The sequence below is a fragment of the Mya arenaria genome, chromosome 4 (genome assembly GCF_026914265.1).
Source record: "Mya arenaria isolate MELC-2E11 chromosome 4, ASM2691426v1".
In the NCBI taxonomy this organism is placed as follows: Eukaryota; Metazoa; Mollusca; class Bivalvia; order Myida; family Myidae; genus Mya; species Mya arenaria.
Genome location: NC_069125.1, coordinates 12,188,890 through 12,209,520, shown reverse-complemented (window position 1 = coordinate 12,209,520; position 20,631 = coordinate 12,188,890). Strand labels below are relative to the sequence as shown.

At 35.4% G+C, this 20,631-nt stretch overlaps 1 protein-coding gene across 2 annotated transcripts; it reads left to right on the top strand.

Moving 5' to 3' along the window:
* The first annotated feature begins 1,716 nt into the window (after positions 1 to 1,716).
* On the top strand, positions 1,717 to 20,249 carry LOC128229890 (uncharacterized). 2 transcript variants are annotated; one of them, XM_052941789.1, is made up of 9 exons: positions 1,717 to 1,822; positions 4,456 to 4,556; positions 6,845 to 6,957; positions 8,304 to 8,400; positions 11,076 to 11,197; positions 11,624 to 11,716; positions 13,729 to 13,821; positions 15,459 to 15,606; positions 18,016 to 18,162. In XM_052941789.1, exons 1-8 carry the CDS (start codon positions 1,805 to 1,807, stop codon positions 15,569 to 15,571), a joined length of 750 nt encoding a protein of 249 aa, XP_052797749.1. In that variant the 5' UTR covers positions 1,717 to 1,804; the 3' UTR covers positions 15,572 to 15,606; positions 18,016 to 18,162. The 2 variants fall into 2 exon arrangements, with proteins under 2 accessions (XP_052797749.1, XP_052797747.1); XM_052941787.1 differs by lacking the exons at positions 1,717 to 1,822; positions 4,456 to 4,556; positions 6,845 to 6,957; ... (3 more) ...; positions 13,729 to 13,821; positions 15,459 to 15,606 and adding an exon at positions 19,085 to 20,249 and having other exon boundaries at positions 18,028 to 18,158.
* The last annotated feature ends 382 nt before the right edge of the window (positions 20,250 to 20,631 follow it).

Below are 20,631 nucleotides of genomic sequence, written 5' to 3'. Positions count from 1 at the left end.
AACGTAGAAATTAATTTACCGCAGGACACCAATCGGATTCAATACGTGTTAGTGCTATTTTTCTTATGTTTCTGTACATTTGATTAATATTTGCTATATTTAGGGGATATTATGATTTTATGACCTTTATCACGTCGAGTTCGGTGTGTAAACACGTACCCGTCGAGTCCGCAGGTCGAGACGGATAGATGTTTAATCATTGAACGAGACGTGATGCAGGTCACCAGAAAAGCGCTTTACCGTAATATTCTATTTATTATATACCTGCCTATTTAATTATTCCTTTTTATTGTTCGGTTTCAATTTGATTTAAATTTACCGCCATCTGTCAAATGCGCGTATGTTTCGAATGTGTTGCGTAGTTTTGTGTAATAAAGTCAACGGAGGCTACTACAGCGAAACGAAGTGAGAAAAAAACAGAATTCACTTTATTGAGCAAAATAAGAACACAATATTTTATGGTTTAGCAAAATTAACAAATTACTACTACGAAAACAATTATTAAATGTCACAGCACAAAAATCAATTACAACAAATCGGCACTTATTTTACGAGTATTCACTAGTCGTCATTTCCTGTAGACGTAACACGGCCATTTTTAACAAAGTAAATGTTTGTGGGATTTTTTGACGATCATAATAATTATGCAAAATTGAGGGGAGTTCGTTAGTCAATCACTTTTTCTATCGATGATGTGAATTCGCCTTTTTCTCTGTATTGGCGAGCTGCTGATATTCATGATAAGAAACATGGATAATGCAACAATTTATGTACTTCGATATCGCAAACAACTAGTTCACTTAAGTACATGTGTAGCTGTCTAGATAGATTGGAAGTGTTTTCTGCTTTTATGCTTATCGCCATGGTTCTTTGAAGAACATTAGAACCATGTTCCTGAATATTGGCATGCTTCTGGAGCGTGACTAAGGTTAGATTATTTTATACATTTAAAAGTTGATTGGTTTTACCAGTTTATTTGGTCACGCTGTGTTTAGCAACGCGAAAGTAGTTCCGGGATTACACACGGTACTCGCATGATACGGAAAACGACAGTATGGTGATACGGATTTTTCAATACGGTGTGCTGTATTTTCACTGTTGGATATGGAAAATAAATTTGATAAGCATATCATAAATATTTATATATTGGAACATATCGAGGAATAAAACAAATATATATATATTTTTTTTATTAAGTTATCCTTATTAATAAAGAATAAAAGCTCCCTGACTTTTGGCTCCAGCTCAACCAAGGAAAAGAGAATAAACATGCTTATTCCGGTAAACAGGCGGTCAATTTTATTCCCGACATAATAAAAGCACTCGATAATACTGGTTTTATCTTAAATGTAAGCTTCTTGGGTGAAATTCAGCTGTAAATTGGTGAAAATGTTCTACTTGCGTTTGTAAACATGCATGTGTTTGATGGGAGATTCGGTTTTATAACTCCATAAACTAGATGTTTATACAAAATAACCGAAATACGTGTGAAGAACACATTTATATGGCACTGCATTCCCCGATTTCTCAAAAAAGCCCTCATAATTGTGATACTAGATTAAATAACGAGTCATACTTATGTTTTATGATGATATCCGTTCTTTTGCTCTAGCTCGGGAGTGTTATTGGCTCCTTTTTTTACACAGCTCCTATAAGAGCTGGAGCCACCGTTTTGCAGGCGTGTTTTATAAGTGCTTCACGTAGACACATCGAAAACGTCACTGTACAATCTATTAAAAGAAAGTCAGTTGTCTACTTCGATGTTAAAACTGAGGTTAAACAGCTATCGCCAAAAAAAACTAAAATGGCTTCTTACATGCAGGTAAGATTTTTAATTATGATAATTTGAGCACAGACAATGACTATGTCGATGTAGATAGGCTGTCAATGTCGATGTTTAACAAAAGTTTCAACACTTCCGCGTTGACCCATTGCCATGCTGTAGGTTACACACCACCATTGTCATTTCCTTTATAGTTCAATGTGATTGTGAAATGATTATTTTTAGAACAACATTTAAAGGCATTTCGAGCGAATGCAGACTATGATAAACATATATATATATATTGTTAAAGTACAAGCTTTAAATTACCTTTTAAGCAACTAAAAAAGGGGGGTCAAGTTATTCCTAATAAAAATCTCTCCACTTGAAAAACAAACTCTAAATATTGCACAGTCCGCCATGACAGTTCTTCCAAAATGACCTTTCAACTATAGGGCAGCAGTTTATGCTTAAATCTCTATTCTAAATGATAAATCAAGCAATAATAGATACTCAAGGTATAAAAGTTTCAGGAATAATGATATTTTTGATTTACAGTGTATTGAGCATGTGGAAACATGTCTATCAGTCATACAAACATTATTTTTTTATTGAGAATTTTCCACACAACGGAAGTACATATGACGCAATGGTGACGTCATACCTGTATTCAGCCATGCATTTGGGGACACGACTAGCATTATCGTTGTCATCACATGCGGGAGATCACTAAATCTGACTTTTGTCAGAAAGTGTCGAAATAAAATTGAAGACATCTGTAAAACAATCAGTGTATTTCATATGTTTCCAAAATTCAGATAAGCACATATGCTAACTTGATTAGTCGAGAACAACCTCGTTGACCTGTTTGAAATTACATATATATATATATTATCTGAAATCACTAGCGGTCCGAGGGACCCCCCCCCCCCCCCCGCCTTTAAATCGTCAAAGTTTCCTATAATTTCAATATAGGAGAAAAAAGGTATAAAATACGCCCACAATGTACCATTTCGGTCTAGAAATTGTTTAAAAAAATTGGGGAGAACCCCACCACCGCCAACAATTTAAACCATATCAATTTCTGTTCTGAGGGAGGGGAGCAACTCTCCAAACGTTCCTAAGAAACGTCCCCTCTAACGTGAAATCCTGGTTCCACCCCTGAATATCACCCTTAAAGATTTGACATTATGACGGTGCGTATTACTGGAAAGAACTGTTTAAGGTCATTAATTATGATTTTTTATTGGAAAAAAAAACATTGAGCGTGAAATTTGGCCAAATATGAAATATGAAAAGTACCTATGACCTGACTTTTATAAATTAAAGTCAATAAAAAAAATCATACATTTATTGACATTTTATTCAATCAGTTTTACCATAGCTATATCTTTAATTACAAATAGCTAATTATTTACCATGTACATTTAGATAATACCAACTTGTTAAATAATTAAAAGGGCAGAGCCTGGATGACACCTAAAGAGTTCTTTTTAAATTATTTGGTGTAATGCCCCCACCTGCGCCCCCCCCCCCCGAAAAATAAAAGAAGAAAAAAATTGTCCTGGCCAAGTTTTTCGTCTTTTTAGCTCACCTTAGCCGAAGGATCGATGAATGTCCGGCGTCCGTCGTCTGTCGTCCCTCGTCCGTCATCTGTCCACACTTATTTTTTAACACTCTAGTGGTCACATTTTTGCCTCAAGTGTCACGAAACTTGGTCAGGATGTTTGTCCCAGTAATTACTAGGACGAGTTCGACTATGGGTCATCTGGGGTCAAAAACTAGGTCACATGACCCATTTTTTTTTAGAAAAGTCTTGTTAACACTCTCGAGGCTACCTTTTCAGCCCAAATATCCTGGAAATTTGTCAGAAAGCTTGATAAGTTGATTTCTAGCCCAAGTTCGAATATGGGTCATCTGGGGTCAAAAACTAGGTCACAACTATGGAAAAACCTTGTTAACACTCTAGAGGTAACATTTTCAGCCCAAATATCCTGGAAATTTGTCAGAAAGGTTGTTTCGTTGATTTCTAGCTCTACTTCGAATATGGTTCATCTGGGATGAAAAACTAGGTCACTTGACCCAAAAATAGAAAAATCTTGTGAACACTCTAAAGGCTACCCTTTTAGTCCGAATATCCTGGAAATTTGTCAGAAAGGTTGTTTCAATGATTTCGAGCTCGAGTTCGAATATGGGTCATCTGAGGTCAAATACTAGGTCACAGAGCCAAAATATGGAAAAACCTTGTTAACACTCTAGAATTAACATTTACAGCTTAAATATCCTGGAAATTTGTCAGAAAGGTTGTTTTGATTTTTTTTTAAGTCAAGTTCGAATATGGGTCATCTGTTGTTTTTTTATTATTATTTTATTGTTTTTAAATCATTGAAGGTACCAACTTCAAACTGCATAAATTAATCACAGTAAATTGTGATTTTTTATAATGAGTTTTATAAATCTAACCTAAATATTGTAAGAGTTATTGCCCTTTGTATCTTTTTAAACAAATACTTAGTTGTCATGTTTTTCACGCCTGTTTAAAAAACTGGACATATAATAGTTCCACCTATGGTGTATGGAAGGGCAGACAGGCACCATCCAGTATGTAGTAAAATGTAGTGATACACAATGCATTCATGCAGATCTCTTGTGATTTACTATTGTGATCTCATTTAATTGACTCTATATTTCAGAAAACCATGCTTACACTTCTGCTGTGTCTGTGTGTGGGGAACAGCACTTTGAGGGTTATTGCAAATGAGCCAAGTTTCTGTGATACGGCATTGATATGCAAGTATGTTTTTTGACAAATTGTGTTATATCACATAGAAATTATTGATTTAAGTAATATTGCACATTTTGTGTATTTTATAACAAAATCCTACCAGTACTTATTCGTTATTATACACTCACCACGTAGTGTTGAGGGCTAAAAAGGAATCACCTTGTCTTGTCCGTCCGTCAATGTAAAGGCTACTTTACTCCATATGTTTTTAAGGTATTGACCTCAAACTTCATACACATAGTGACTGTATTGAGGAGAAGTGCTACATACAAAAGAAACATTACTTTGTGAATGGTATTTCGAGAGTAATTGCCCTTTGATTATTTTTTTATTTTTATACTAATTTTTTATATACTTAAATTTTATTTTCTCTTAATTATATATCTTGAAAAGTCTTTGATGTTTTGGCTTCAAATTTCATAGTTTGCATATAGGTCTAATGGAGAATAAGTGCATTGTGTAGGAACCATAACTCCAGGTGCAGTCGAGTTTTGAGTTATTGCCATTTGTTAATTCTCATACTTATTTTTTTTGTCCTGAGCATTATTTGAAGTCTTTGAGGTATTGACTTAAAACTTCATTGAGGAAATGTGCAGAGCATAAGAATCATAACTCTGGTTGAAGTATTTATTGATATATTACCATTTGATAATTTTCATACTTATTTTTGTCTGGAGTATAACTATGAGGTATTTACTTCAATCTTCATATTCAGATACATCTCATTTAGGGGGAGTGCAGTTCATATGAACCATTACTCTTGGTGCAGTATATTTTTAGTTATTGTCCATTGTTCAGTTGTTATCCTTTGTCGTAAGGCATAGTTGATACTGCTTCACATTTGATATCAGGCGGACATGGCAGTCTGTGGCAGCCCTTGGTATACTTTTTTACCCTTCTCCATAACAGTATATGAAAAAGTTGAATTCAAGGTTTTTGGGCAACTTTGGATTTTAACTCAGATTTCAAAGAATGTTCATTTAACGGCATTCTTTCTTTACACAGTAGCCATTGCACAAGTAAGGTAACATAACTTCATATTAACCCTTAATGCAAATTATGGCCCTTGAATGACTTTGTTTCTTTTACTTGTTTTGCTTTTTTGCTTTAAACAGGCTCATAATTAGTTCGATGATAGAAGGTCACACACTAATCTACACTTGTTAATGTTTTAATCTTGTTTATTGTCTTGTGACCCTGCACGTGCCGATTCTTAAACATTACGTTTGTTTGTTTGTTTATTTGAGGTTATCAAGGTCTGCCCGCACCTTAAACATTACACAAAGACTGACACCTCTTGTAGGCTGAGCGAAAACCCAGGCAGTAATCCAATCAAATTGCTTCATTTAGTTATGGTAGCAAGCTGGTCTTTAAGAGGTGGGACAATGCACATGCTACATGAAAATAAGCTTGACTGGTTTAACCAAGTAAATGAAAAAAATGAAAAACTTGACTCTAGACTATGGGGCTAGCTAACATGCAAAATAATGATTTGAAAAAACACAACAATACCCTGAATCATAGAAAAGAACAGTTTATTTGAAAATAAAAGCAAACAACAACAAAAATTATCATGCGATATTTGTTTTTATATTGCATTGTTAAAAACAACAAGAGCTATTAATGAAATGTATTAACGAAATGAAAACCAATGCATGAAAAAGTGATTGCAAAATCCCTAACTAATCCGAATTCTTTTGATATAACTTATAAACCCAGCATTTTGACAAAAATATCCCTGCATTATGCACCTGTCAATTGTAACCACAGCCCCTCAGGTCCAGGGAATAGCGGTGACTTTGACTTTTGGTCCAGCCAAGCCCGGGTAAAATTTCCGCCCTGCGGGGACAAACTGCTGGTAAAATCTCCTTCAATTCCCCCGCACCACAGGGACCTTAGGTAAGGCCCATTCCCCGCTATTTTTGGCACAAATACAAAACCACCTTATTCACCCGGCACCTGGAAACACGGCCCATTTCCCTAGCTATCCCCGGTATACCCCCCAACCTGGGGAGTGGGTGGTTACAATTTACTGGTGCATTACTGTGACCCACTGGCGCATTAATCCTTCTGCAGGTTGGTGGCAATAGTCATTCAAGCTTTGTGAAACATTATGAGTTGAAATGTTATACACTTCTTGAGATAAGAAAATTCCGAAAATATTCCAAAAGATTGAAATTCTATTTAAATTGTCTGAAGACTTCATAATTCCCGATAATTATATATATATTAACACTCCTATTTTGTTATCGCACATGTGAAATTCTTTTTGGTTCTTTATCAAATGTTCCTGATAGACCGTGTATGTGGCAAAGCTGTACTGATGAAAAGTATATGGAATGGTTCGGTCTGATGTGCTGTGACTCAGAAGCCGCTCAACATACAGAGTGCAGACAACTCTGTGAAAACTGTAAGTTGGTAAATTATGATAATTACAATATAAAATAGTTAGAAACTATAATGTATTCGTCATGGGCACTGGTTAAATATTTACGCACTCCACCCTTATTAGTCATTAACATTTTACAAGTTTTAGTAGTACACATTTAACACTGTTAGTACATGAACATGTTATGGGCTATACACCCTCAGCTACTATGCGCATGCACCCTTAGGGGCTTCATACCACATGAGAGCAAATTCTATATTTACATTAACTCTTCATTCAACAACGATGGTTGTTGTTTCTCCGGACTCCACCCATTTTGAACAGCCTCATTGCATACCATACCCCAATAAAATGCAACCTGTCGAATTTTAATCCTTAACTAAATACTGGAAAAGCAGCGAGAAAACCAACTGTACTAAAGAAAGATAGATGATAAGAAGTTATTTCCACCGTGGAAATAGACATTGCAAGAGTAAGTTTGGAATGATTTTTGAAGATCTGAGGCCTGTGACAAATTTCTCTGCTCCTCAGGAGCATAATACTTAATATTTATACTCTCTGGCATTCCTATCATATCCTTTTTTCGAATGCCTCCTTTTTCCTAATTTCTTTATACAAATGCTGATTTATTGATCAATTCTTATCTTTAATTGTAAATTTTGTTCTCTCATTACCTCTTTAGTCGAACCGGTGCATATTTGTTAATTGACCTGATGGACAAAGTTGATGAAATTGGTATAAGGCATAACAGAAATGTTTTTTAAGATACAAAATTTATGTAAATTTTTAAGATACAAAATTAATGTAAAATGATCTAAACTGATAAACAAAAGTCTGTATTATTCTTTTTTCCTACGTTTTGTCACTAAATGACAATGGGACACTGCTGGAGAGCCTGTATATTTAAAGCTGCACCCTCACAGTTACCATTTTGACTACTTTTTTATTTTTTGCCTGAGAATGAGACAATGTTTGCATACATATCTAACAACCAGTGATAAAAGATCAGATTGCGGATTTTCATATTTCCATTCGAAAAAGCATGTTTTATTGCTACATGTAAAAGCATTACTAGCTTTTAGAAAAATGCTTAACACATCAATATTTGAAAATAATTTTTATAAAAAACTGCAATCTGATTTGTTGTCAGCAGTCTTATATCTCTGGTGTCCATGCATTTTCTCAAACATTGGCTTGTTCCAAAAGTAAAAAAAAAGTTGTAAAAAAGTTCAGTCTGTGAGAGTGCAGCTTTAGAGATATAAATATGTTTGCAAGTACAGTCTTGGTATTTGAGGAAGTGTTTGAAATTATATTACGACGGCAGAATAATATTTTAAAAAAGATACAATTGTGTTTTTTTTTTACAGCTAGTCTTCGAGATTTAATTAGGTACAACCCTTACACGAATAAATCTGAGAAGTTGTGTCCTACTTACCACATTCTATATGAATGTGAAATCTCACAGTAAGTGTTCAAATCATATATAAGTTTTCATACATTAAAAAATAATTGTTAGATATATTAATATTTTTTATTACTGTTAAGTAAGGATTCTTAAATATGTGTAATTAACTTTGCCACATACCAATATTTGTAATAAAATTCAACAGAAAATGGTTTTCTTGTCAGTTTATTATAATTCATAGAACACTCTGGCTATATTGTAAATTGATAATCATTTCCTAATTCCTGATGCCCCAATTTCTCGCTTTAAGCACACATCTTTGTTTTGGTATGAAAAGGTTCAATATTCTCTTGAGTCTATATAAAGAGTTCTCAGACTTTCGAAATATTTTTTCTGCATTGTTATACAACCCAGTTAAATGAATGATTTTTAGCTTATTAGACTTTTCGAAGAAAAAAAGGAGAGCAATACTACTCACCATAGCGTCGGCGTCACACCTTGGTTAAGATTACGCATGTAAGTCGTTATCTCAGCAAAAACATCATCTATTGCATTGAAACTTTTCACATGTATTCCCAACTATCCAACCTACTTAATAAGGCCTAAAGAAAAATGTTTGTTTAGGGTAATTTCTCCAAAATTATAAGGTACGGTAGTTCGGGATTTAAATATATATATATATATATAAATATTCTCTGTCAAAAATGATGACAGTTAAGCGAGGATGGTTTTATCTTATTGTGTTTTGGTGTTTTTGTTGTTGTTGTGGGTTTTATTATCCCCCGCCTATGAAATAGGGAGGGGGATATTGAAATGGCGTTGTCCGTCCGTCCTTCCGTCCGTCCGTCCGTCCTTCCTTCCGTCCGTCCGTCCGTCCGTCCGTCACCTGCATTTCTCAGTAACTAGCCGGTAGAATTTAATGAAACTTAAAATAAATATGAACCACTATACTGGAATGATGCCCGTCCCCAAAAAAAATTGATTGGCCATTTGTCCTTGGAGTTATTGCCCTTGATTTTTTGAAAAATGCACATTCACAGCCATTTCTCAGTCACTAGCTGGCAGAATTTCATGAAACTTAAAATAAATATGAATTACTATACTGGGATGATGCCTGTTCATTTTTTTTGGATTGGTCAATTGTACTTGGAGTTATTGCCCTTGATTTTTTGAAAAACTCTCATTTACAGCCATTTCTCAGTAACTAGTTGGTAGAAATTCTTGAAACTTGAAATAAATATGAACCAACATACTGCGATGATGCCTGTTTATTTATATTTTGGATTGTGTAATTTCTATATAAGTTATTTGCCCTTGATTTATTAAAAGATCCATGTTTGCAGCCTTTTCTATGCAACTAGCTGGTAGAATTTCATGACACTTGGAATAAATAAGAACCAACATACTGTGATTATGCCTGTCTATTTTTCTTTTGGATTGGTCAATTGTTCGTAGAGTTATTGCCCTTGATTTATTAAAAAATCATTGCTTGCAGCCGTTTCTCAGTAACTAGCTGCTAGAATTTAATGAAACTTGAATATTATATGTATGAACCAACATCCTGCAATGAACTTCTTCGGTGAATTTCTACGGCTACATATTTATCTCAACTATTGAGTACTATTTTGCAATGATTGATGTTTCCGAGTAAGCAGTTTCGGAAAAGACAGTTTTATTTAATCATACCTCTGATTTATTTCGTTAAATTTTTTTATCATAAAGTAGTCCCGGTCGATATTTTATAATTTGGCTCGGAAAGGGATAAACCAATGTGCTTATCTTATTCTTTCTGAGATTTTTTTAACCTTCAAGCACAAACATGCCATCAAGCACAAACAAGCCATCGTTGGCGGGGGATATCTTTTCACTGAAAATACTTGTTTTTATTTTGTATTTTTATTTATTTTATTTTTTTTTGGGGGGGGGACATACTAGGGGTCGGCGGCTTATATTATGTATGGTCGGGTTACCTGAAACAAACACATTTTTTTTGTAAGGCCTTATGTTGTAAGTTAGATATTCCTATTTTGAACATAACGGTAAAGCAAATTATGGGCTTTTATTAATTGACTTTGAAATTCTGGTGAAGATTTTGCATGTTTAAAGCACACATAGGTTAATATATCAGCAAATATTTGATGACAGTATTGCATTGAGACTTTACATACTGGAACCTAATTTTACAAACTTCTTGAATAACCAAGTCAGATAACTCTATTCTATTCTTGTATTGTGCGTGAAAACCTTTTTATGATGTCATTTGAAGCGAGAAATAATTAATAAGCTGTTTAACAAGGCAGTTAATAGTGTGATGACAATAAAAAAGGAGTTCCATACGGGCAATTTTTTAATCTTTGTTGGCCAAGATAAGAATTTCTAGCATGTTCAAATTTTTTGTGGAGGTTTACCGAGTTTCTGCAAAACACACTACGCTCGGGTTTGGATGAACCTATCTTACACTTTCGGCCATGGAAGATACTTATAATCTTGCATATAATGCAAATGATGGTTAAGGCTTGCATTGAATCTAATTTTACAGTGATTGCATGTTTAACCAAAACTTGCATTCCTTAAACTTAAAAGCAGTGTAATAGTCGAGCGCGCTGTCTCTGTGACAGCTCTGGTTTATATTTGGTAAAATGATTTAATTTAAGTAATTTGACTCAATTGAATAAGAAATTGTAAGCTTGTTAATGTGAAGTTTTTGAAGTAATTGGGACTGGACAATTTTCAGTTCTTGTGTGGAGGGGATGTGTACCCATCCTGTTGAAAGTGAGGTCTTCAAACAACAATGCCTTTCAAAACTCGGCTACGAACAACTGGTAACACCAAAATGCAAGAAACTGGCTCTTAGATGTAAGAACTATAGACTAATTGAATGTTCATACAAAAGTATCAATTAAGCCTATGAATCATTCAATACGGAATTTATTAAAATATGATTTCGAAAATTAATTAAAAATATACTTGGCGATTTTACTTAATTTTGTTTTGAAAAACCATTCATCGGATATTCTATTTAACTATATCATAAATGTTAAGTTGAGGATAAACAGCTCTAAAAACTTAAAACGTCACTTTAGAGCGAGCACATTTTCAATGCTTTTCATTTATGATCACATCAAAAGTTTTTACGCTAAATGTATATATAAAAAATATATGATGAAGTTATTTCATGAGTGCAATGTTACATGTTATATTTGATTTAAAAATATATTACAAGGATTACATGATGACGTGTATGGACGGACGCATTTATATCAGATTAAATTGTCTTTTTAGACTACAGGAGCACAATGTCATCACCAAAGCTAGTGAATGCAACTGCAAATTCAAATGAGGGTCCACCTGACAACAGGACTATCATAAATTCAGGTGAATAATATTTACAGAAGTAATTCTTTAAGGAGGAAATGTGCCATTGTGACATTATGATGCCCCCATTTGAAAAAGCAGGGATACATTGCTTTGCACATGTCGGTCTGTCAGTAAACCAAACCTCATGGCTTGAATTTAGCACTTGCACTCTCCCAAAACGCAAGTGAAAATAGGAAAATGCGAGTTGAGTTTTAAGGTATATATAAGGTTTTTCTGGCCAAAGGCCAGAAGAGCTTATGCAATGGTAATGTGTACGTAGTATGTGCATCCATGCGTCCGTGCGTCTGTAAACAATTGCTTGTGAACACAATATAGTCTTCAGTTTTGATTGTATCTCGATGAAACTTGTACAGTATTTTGATATCCATTAGAGCTCGGTTCCTTTCGAAAACCAACCAGATCCGACCATGCATGCCTAGATTATGGACTTTGAAAGTATTAAAAAATCAGTTCGTCTGTAAACAATTGCTTGTGAACATGATACAGTCTTCAGTTTTGATTGTATCTCGATGAAACTTGTACAGTATTTAGAAATCCATTAGAACTCGGTTCCTTTTGAAAACCAGCCAGATTTGCCCATGCATGCCTGGATTATGGGTCTTGAAAGTATAAAAATGCTATTTTAAGCTAAGTCTATTTTTAGTCAATTGTACATGAGCGAAGACTATTTGTAGCCAAGTTTACATGTAAAGTCACAAATGCTTGTGAAGGTTTGTTCATATTATGCCCATGGGGTCATTACTGCCCCCCCCCACAGAGATTGTCCCGCAAGGGACCAGTGCGGCAAATGCAAACGACTTCGGCAACATTGGCGGAGGCCCAGGGAAGAGTTCTCTTTGTAAGGGATGGACTCCCCCCCCCCCTTTAAATTGGGAAATGTTAAAAACCTTTTTGTCTGAAACCTCTGTGCAAATCCTTGCCATTTTGAATAAGGCTTTATTTAGTGGTCCACTACCACAGTTGTTCAAATTATGCCCCTTTGGTCAAAACTGGCACTGCCCTGGGTGTCACAATTTTCCTAGAGACTTATTTAAGAAATATTTTCAAAATCTTCTTGTTTCAAACCACAAGGCCCATACCTTTGATATTTGTTGTGGAGCATCGTATGATACAATTGAAAACATTTGAAATAATGTCCCTTGGGCAAAAGCTGGCCCCACCCCTTTTGACTTACTTATTAATTTTTAAAGCTACTGTAATGAAATTTTGACCATGTGAACAGTTTTGCAAACAAGCATTAATGTTGTCCTCTGATGTCCTTGACTTTAACCTTTGACCGACTTTTTATTTTTAAAGCTACAGAAGTGAAATTTTGACAATGAGTACAGTTTTGAAAGGAAAGATTTTTTTACCCTCAGATTACCTTTACTTGGCACATATTAAAATAGTTCATGCAACTAATCTGCTTACAGCACTTCCTGTCCTCAGATGTTGAACGTGCAGCGTTTTCAGCTAACCCAAACACTAAAAGTGAACTATATATTTGTTGCCTATTACTCAAACGTACATGCTCTGGATTGAAAATGACCACAAGAGCCATGCCAGTAGAGCACAGGCCCTTTTGGCCCTCTTGTTTTCAATTATGACCTTTTCAATATGACATGTGTACAAACACTCCACAGGGCCAAGCTTGAAAAGTCTAAAATGAATGGACTTCTAAAGTACAGTCTATAATCATGCCAAACAAATCACAAGTTTTTCACCAATCAATATTTAGTGTTAAGTTGATGATAAACAGCACTTAAAACTTTAAACGTCACTTTAGAGCGAGCACATTTTCAATGCTTTTCATTTATGATCACATCAAAAGTTTTTACGCTAAATGTATATATAAAAAATATATGATGAAGTTATTTCATGAGTGCAATGTTACATGTTATATTTGATTTAAAAATATTTATACAAGATGAAGGGCCATATGTCATTATAAGGACCTTATATATTACAAGGATTACATGATGACGTATATGGATGGACGCATTTATATCAGATTAAATTGTCTTTTTTAGACTACAGGAGCACAATGTCATCACCAAAGCTAGTGAATGCAACTGCAAATTCAAATGAGGGTCCACCTGACAACAGGACTATCATAAATTCAGGTGAATAATATTTACAGAAGTAATTCTTTAAGGAGGAAATGTGCCATTGTGACATTATGATGCCCCCGTTTGAAAAAGCAGGGATACATCGCTTTGCACATGTCGGTCTGTCAGTAAACCAAACCTCGTGGCTTGAATTTAGCACTTGCACTCTCCCAAAACGCAAGTGAAAACAGGAAAATGTGAGTTGAGTTTTAAGGTATAAAAATGCAAAAATATTTAAATGCAAAATGTTTTTTTTGGCAACTGCATACATTCTTTTTGTCATAAATATTCATAACATGATGACATTTATACAAGCGCAGGCCTTTTCATTTTGGGAAATTTAAACACTTAAAATTCTGCAAATTGGAAAATTTTAATGCGTAAACGTCTTGAAATAGGAAATTCCACATTTGAGTATTGAAAACACCTTTTGAACACGAGTCAAGGTATCCATATGAGACTTGGAACTCATGTTACAAAAAACAGGCTCATATCTTACATGTTAGTTTACTTCTAGCTGATTTTTAGCTCTACTGGCCAAAGGCCAGAAGAGCTTATGCAATGGTAATGTGTACGTAGTATGTGCATCCGTGCGTCTGTAAACAATTGCTTGTGAACACAATACAGTCTTCAGTTTTGATTGTATCTCAATGAAACTTGTACAGTATCTTGATATACATTAGAGCTCGGTTCTTTTCGAAAACCAGCCAGATCCGCCCATGCATGCCTAGATTATAGCCCTTGATAGTATAAAAAAATGCTATTGTGTAAACAATTGCTTGTGAACACGATACAGTCTTCATTTTTGATTGTATCTCGATGAATCTTGCACAGTATCTAGATATCTATTAGAGCTCGGTTCCTTTCGAAAACCAGCCAGATCCGCCTTTGCATGCCTATGTTAACTTGGTAATATGCAAATTAGCAAAGACCGGGATCTGTAAGAATAGAGAAGTTAGTGTATATAAAGACCAGTGGACCTCTTTAGGGTCGGGCATGCTTTTCTCTGAAGGGATCTGTTGGTGTTTGTTTCATTACGCCAGAAAGCTCGTCTATCTGGTGTTTGTTTGTTTGGCTCGCACGTTACAAATGGTGGCAGCGGTGGGATAATGACAACTGCCGGAACGGAGTTGCCTTACCCATAAGATTCCCATTCTAAGACTCGGGACGAGTCTTCTCGGAGGGGAAAGTAATGTAACGGTCCGCTGTAGGTGGATGTGCTTTCATAATATTCCGTATAAAACGGAAGTACGTTCGTAGTACGTATGTTAACTTTATAATATGCAAATTAGCAAAGCCCGGGATCTGTAAGAATAGAGAAGTTAGTGTATATAAAGACCAGTGGACCCCTCCGGGTCGAGCATGCTTTTCCCTGAAGGGATCTGTTGGTGTTTCATTACGCCAGAAAGCTCGGCTATCTGGTGTTTGTTCACGGTCGCACGTTACACTAATTTGTATTTGCTATTATGACTGTACATGACTGATGTATGAACATCAATTTTAGCTGATGTGAACTAATTTGCTGAATGGGAAAAATGCTTTTTATTTGGTGTGCAGGGTTCTAAAAAAGACAAGCACCAATGCATCTAATAGAAAATTTACGGTACTTCACGTGAACAACAGTAACTTGAAGATAATTTTTACTTTTGTAGCAGGCATGAGAACCACCACATTATTGGCTGTAGATGTCTTCAAACCTGTAACTCCAACACCTGCATACCCAGCAACAACACAGCATGTCACAGTTGGGTTGATTTTGCTGTGAGTCACAATTGCTGTTGTTTGTGCCATATGTTGCTGGTAAGTTTATCACATGGAGCTATCAATATGTAATTAATGGCTTAGAAAAGCTGTGTTTTATTTTACAATATCTGTTTGAGTTTGCTGAATTCCTGATTGCAAAGCTGCAAATAAATTATGTATATTTAGTAAGTAATGTTATGTTTGTTTGAGGAAAATGCAGTAATTTGTCAACAATTGAATTATCTCACCATTCCCATTGAAGGGAGACATTATTGGTTATGGCTTGGTTGTTTGTCTGTCTTGTTTGCGCGTATTTGCAAAAGTTTATAAGCCAAAGTGATAAAACTTGATATATGTATAGGTATGTTAAGCCGTATGTGAAGAAGTGCACCAAGGGTTTTAATGTGTGGCTGCACCCAGTGAATGAGGAGTTATGACTCTTCATTGTTAATAAATAGCCAATAGAGTATGCAATCTCAGGTTGCACATATATCTAAAACCATATAAACCAGAGTCACAAGACTGTACAGTGATGTTTACATTTTTAAACAACATATAAAGTTTTGAGTGTAGCTGCACAAATAAGTGCAGATTTTTGGCCCTTGGCTTAGATTAAAAAGTAGCCAATAGAGCCTCTTTATACCCCCGACAAACGAAGTTTGTAGGTGGTATATTTGAGTCACTCTGTGGTCGGTCGGTCGGTTTGTCGGTCGGTCCGTTGCGATTTACCTTGTCCGGAGCATAACTTAAAAGCTACTGGATGGAATTGGATTAAACTTCATACAATGGTAGAGCATAATGAGAGGAAGTGCAGTGTACAATAACCATAACTCTATTCTTGCTTATTACTGAGTTATTGCCCTTTGTTACTTTTTTTGTCCGGAGTATAACTTGAAAAGTACTGGATGGAATTCATTGGAACTTCATACAATGGTAAAGCACAATGAGAGGAAGTGCAATGTTTAAGAACCATAACTCTACTTTTGCTAATTACTGAGGTATTGCTCTTTATTTGTTTTTTTTGCTTTCAAATTAGTTTCCAGACATTAACTTGCAAACTACTGGATGGAATTTATTAAAACTTTATACAATGGTAAAGCGCAATAAGAGGAAGTACAGTGCATAAGAACCATAACTCTATTTCAGCGAATTACAGAGTTACTGCCCTTTGTTACTTTTTTCTTGTCCGGGGCATATCTTGAAAACTATTGGATGGAATTTAATAAAAATTCATACAGTGATATATCATAATGAGAGTGAGTGAAGTGTACAGGAACCGCAATTCTATTTCAACTAATTATAGAGTTAGTGCCCCTTGTTATTTTTTTCTTGTCCGGAGCATAACTTGAAAACTACCGGACGGAATGTAATAAAACTTTATACAATGGTACAGCACAATGAGAAGGAGTTCAGTGTACATGAATCACTACACTATTTTAGCAAATCACAGAGTTATCGCCTTTTTCTTTTTTTGTCAAACTTTTGTCCGGAGAGTAACTTGAAAACTACTTGATGGAATAGCATAAAACTTCATACAATGATAAATCATAATGAGAGGCGGCGTTCGGGGATATTAATCACCTTCAGTGATAGCTCTAGTTTGTGTCACATTTATCTGCGAAAGAATATAAGTCATATTTATTAGATTTGACAGGACCGTTAAGCAGCATGTGTGTGACTGCACCGAGTAATGCAGAATAGAGGCTTTGGCTTAGTTATGAAATAGCCTATAATGCATACAATCGTGTGTCACACGTATCTCCAAACGAACAGGAGCCAGGAATATTAATAAGCATGTGAAGTTGTGTACCTGGCATATAACATGTGGCTGCTTCCATTAAAAGTAGAGTTTATAATGGAATAGGACTTACCTGTAGTTAAAAATTGCATATAAAACATGGAATTTTGTGTCACTTCTTTCTCCACAAAAAAATGAGCTGGATTCATGAAACTTGAGAGGACTGTTAACCAGCATGTGAATTTGTGCATCTGCAGTTTTGTTTGTGTCTGTGCCTGGAAGAGTTATGACCCTTGTTTGTAATGTAACCTTAAGATAACATTTCTTTAAATATTTCCCTTGAAAAGTGGAGACATAAGTTTTCGAATGAAAACATTTTAGTAATTCTTGTCAGTAATAAGAATTAGGGTGCTCAATGTGTTTGTTGGTCTGTGTTTATAAAGGTAAGTTAATGTATTGTCAGCTAAGCTTTGCTGTCATTGTCTTCAATGTTTTCATGTTTGTGTCATGACAAGATAGCACTAAAACTAATAACATAAACATTGATGCACAATAACTATGACAATACACCATATTTGAAGCAAGTCACATATCTCCAGGTTAAATACTTGTTGAGTTATGCCCCTTGATTAAATTGAAGAGCACTGGCATAGTAGAAGACAATTTTCTCCAACATAATAGCCGTTTCTGCTGTATTAAGAAATAATGTCTTGCTATGTGTTTTTCAGGAGGATGAGACTTTTATCAACAATAGGACACACTGTGACTTTTGCTGATAAATATGGTGACCCTGGAATGGATAGGATGAAAACAATTGGCCTTCGACCTGTGTCTCAATTTTACAATGGAAATACAAATCCAACTCATGAAGGTTACAGTCGATTTGTTATTGTATGAGGGTTGTTTAGAAAGTTCAAGGAATTTTGACATAAAATAAAAGAGAATCTCTTTGTTTTAAATGTTTGAAAATTGGATCAAATAAAGCTCAATGCATTCCACATTGACGGTAGCCATATTATGTATTTAATGAAATGCTATTAAATTACCGAGAACTTCCCGAACAACTTGTAGTTACATTTTATATTGGCACATTTCCTCGAAATATCATTAGTTTCTTTAAACAAGATAAAGCTGAGATAAATGTTATTCTTTTTGCAAATAAGTATAGTTTATATTTATTTGGTTCCAATAAGCCAAAAATAATTTATATTCCCCCAAAAGAATATATAATTCCCCCTAGTTTTGAATAAAAATTGATAATCAGATATTTTTTTTATAAAATACTTATTTTTGAAAAAGTAGGTCGGTTGACCTATGGTCCTCGGACTTGACTTGGTGGTTTGGCGTGACTAGTAGATGACCCCTATTGATTTAATGGTCATCAGGTCAAAGTCTCAGTGACCTTGAACGCAAACCTCTTGTCCGAGTAATTACTCTACAATGCATGGACCTAGGTTCTCAAACTTGACATGGAGGCTTTGCCTGACCAGTAGATAACTTACGGTATAAGTCATTTTCCCAAAATAACAAAGTAAAAAACCTGCATAGTAGTATAGAAGTCAAGACACTAGCAGGTACTTTCAAAGACAGCACAATAATTGATTACTGTACAGAAAACAGCTTATACCTGTCTTTTCAATATAATTTAAATAAACAAATGTAAACTAATTAAAATAAATAACCATACATTACTTTAATTTGAAATCCATTTAATCGAAAATACCAATTTGACACAATCTAAGTCTATTTTCATATGACTTGTTTATCTTTTACAAAACAATCTGGGGTTTTTTTCAGATGATGACCTCAGCTCTTTTGCCCACAACAACAATAGTGTGGGCAGCATTATTGCCCGCAACAGCCATAATGTGGACAGCCTTATTGCTCATGAAAGCCTTAGTATGGGCAGCCTTATTGCTCAAGAAAGCCATAGTTTGGGCAGCCTTATTGCCCACAACAGCCATAGTATGGGCAGCCTTATAGCTCATGAAAGCCATAGTATGGGCAGCCTTATTGCTCATGAAAGCCATAGTGTGGGCAGCATTAGTTCCCATGAAAACCATACTGTGGACATCGATATTGCCCATGAATGCCATATTGTTAACATCGATATTGCCCACAACAGCCATAGTGTGGACAGCCTTTCTACCCACAACAGCCAAAGTGTGGACAGCCTTATTGCCCGCAACAGCCATAATGTGGGCAGCCTTATTGCTCAAGAAAGCCATAGTATGGGCAGCCTTATAGCTCATGAAAGCCATAGTATGGGCAGCCTTATTGCTCATGAAAGCCATAGTGTGGGCAGCCTTATTGCCCATAAAAGACATAGTATGGGCAGCCTTATTGCTCATGAAAGTCATAGTGTGGACAGCCTTATTGCCCACAACAGCCATAGTATGGGCAGCCTTATTGCTCATGAAAGCCATAGTGTGGGCAGCTTTATTGCCCATGAAAGCCATAGTATGGGCAGCTTTATTGCTCATGAAAGCCATAGTATGGACAGCCTTATTGCCCATGAAAGCCATAGTATGGACAGCCTTATTGCTCATGAAAGCCATAGTATGGGCAGCCTTATTGCTCATGAAAGCCATAGTATGGACAGCCTTATTGCCCATGAAAGCCATAGTGTGGGCAGCCTTATTGCTCATGAAAGCCATAGTGTGGGCGTTATTTCCCATGAAAGCCATAGTGTGGACATCGATATTGCCCATGAATGCCATATTGTTGACATCAATATTGCCCACAACAGCCATAGTGTAGACAGCCTTACTACCCACAACAGCCAAAGTGTGGACAGCCTTATTGCCCTTGACAGCCACACTGTGAACATTCCCAACAACGCTAAAAATGATCAAAGTTTCTTCAGCATATCAAAGGGAGAGTCCATGCCAAATCTTTAAATATTCCCCGCCGAAATGCGAAGGGGATATAGCAATATTAGGTCTGTGTACGTCCCAAGCATTTGTCTGGCGTATAACTCTAAATATGTTTGAGGTATTGACTTCTACTTTTATATATATATATATATATATATATATATATATATATATATATATATATATATATATATATATATACAAATATATCATTTTGAAAAGAATCTGGAAACTGCAATATTTTGTTTTGTTTCCCTTTGTTATTTGCACAGTAATTGTTTGTCTGGTAAATAACTTTAATGTGTCATCGAGGTTTAGACTTCAAACTTTATATACAGATAGATCCTTTTGAGGATACATGCAGTGCACTGGAACTCTAATGCTGGATGACATTTTGTTTTAGTTTAGTTACTGTCCCTTGCAAATTTCATATATATGTTGATCATGTTGAGGAGAAGTGGAGACCAC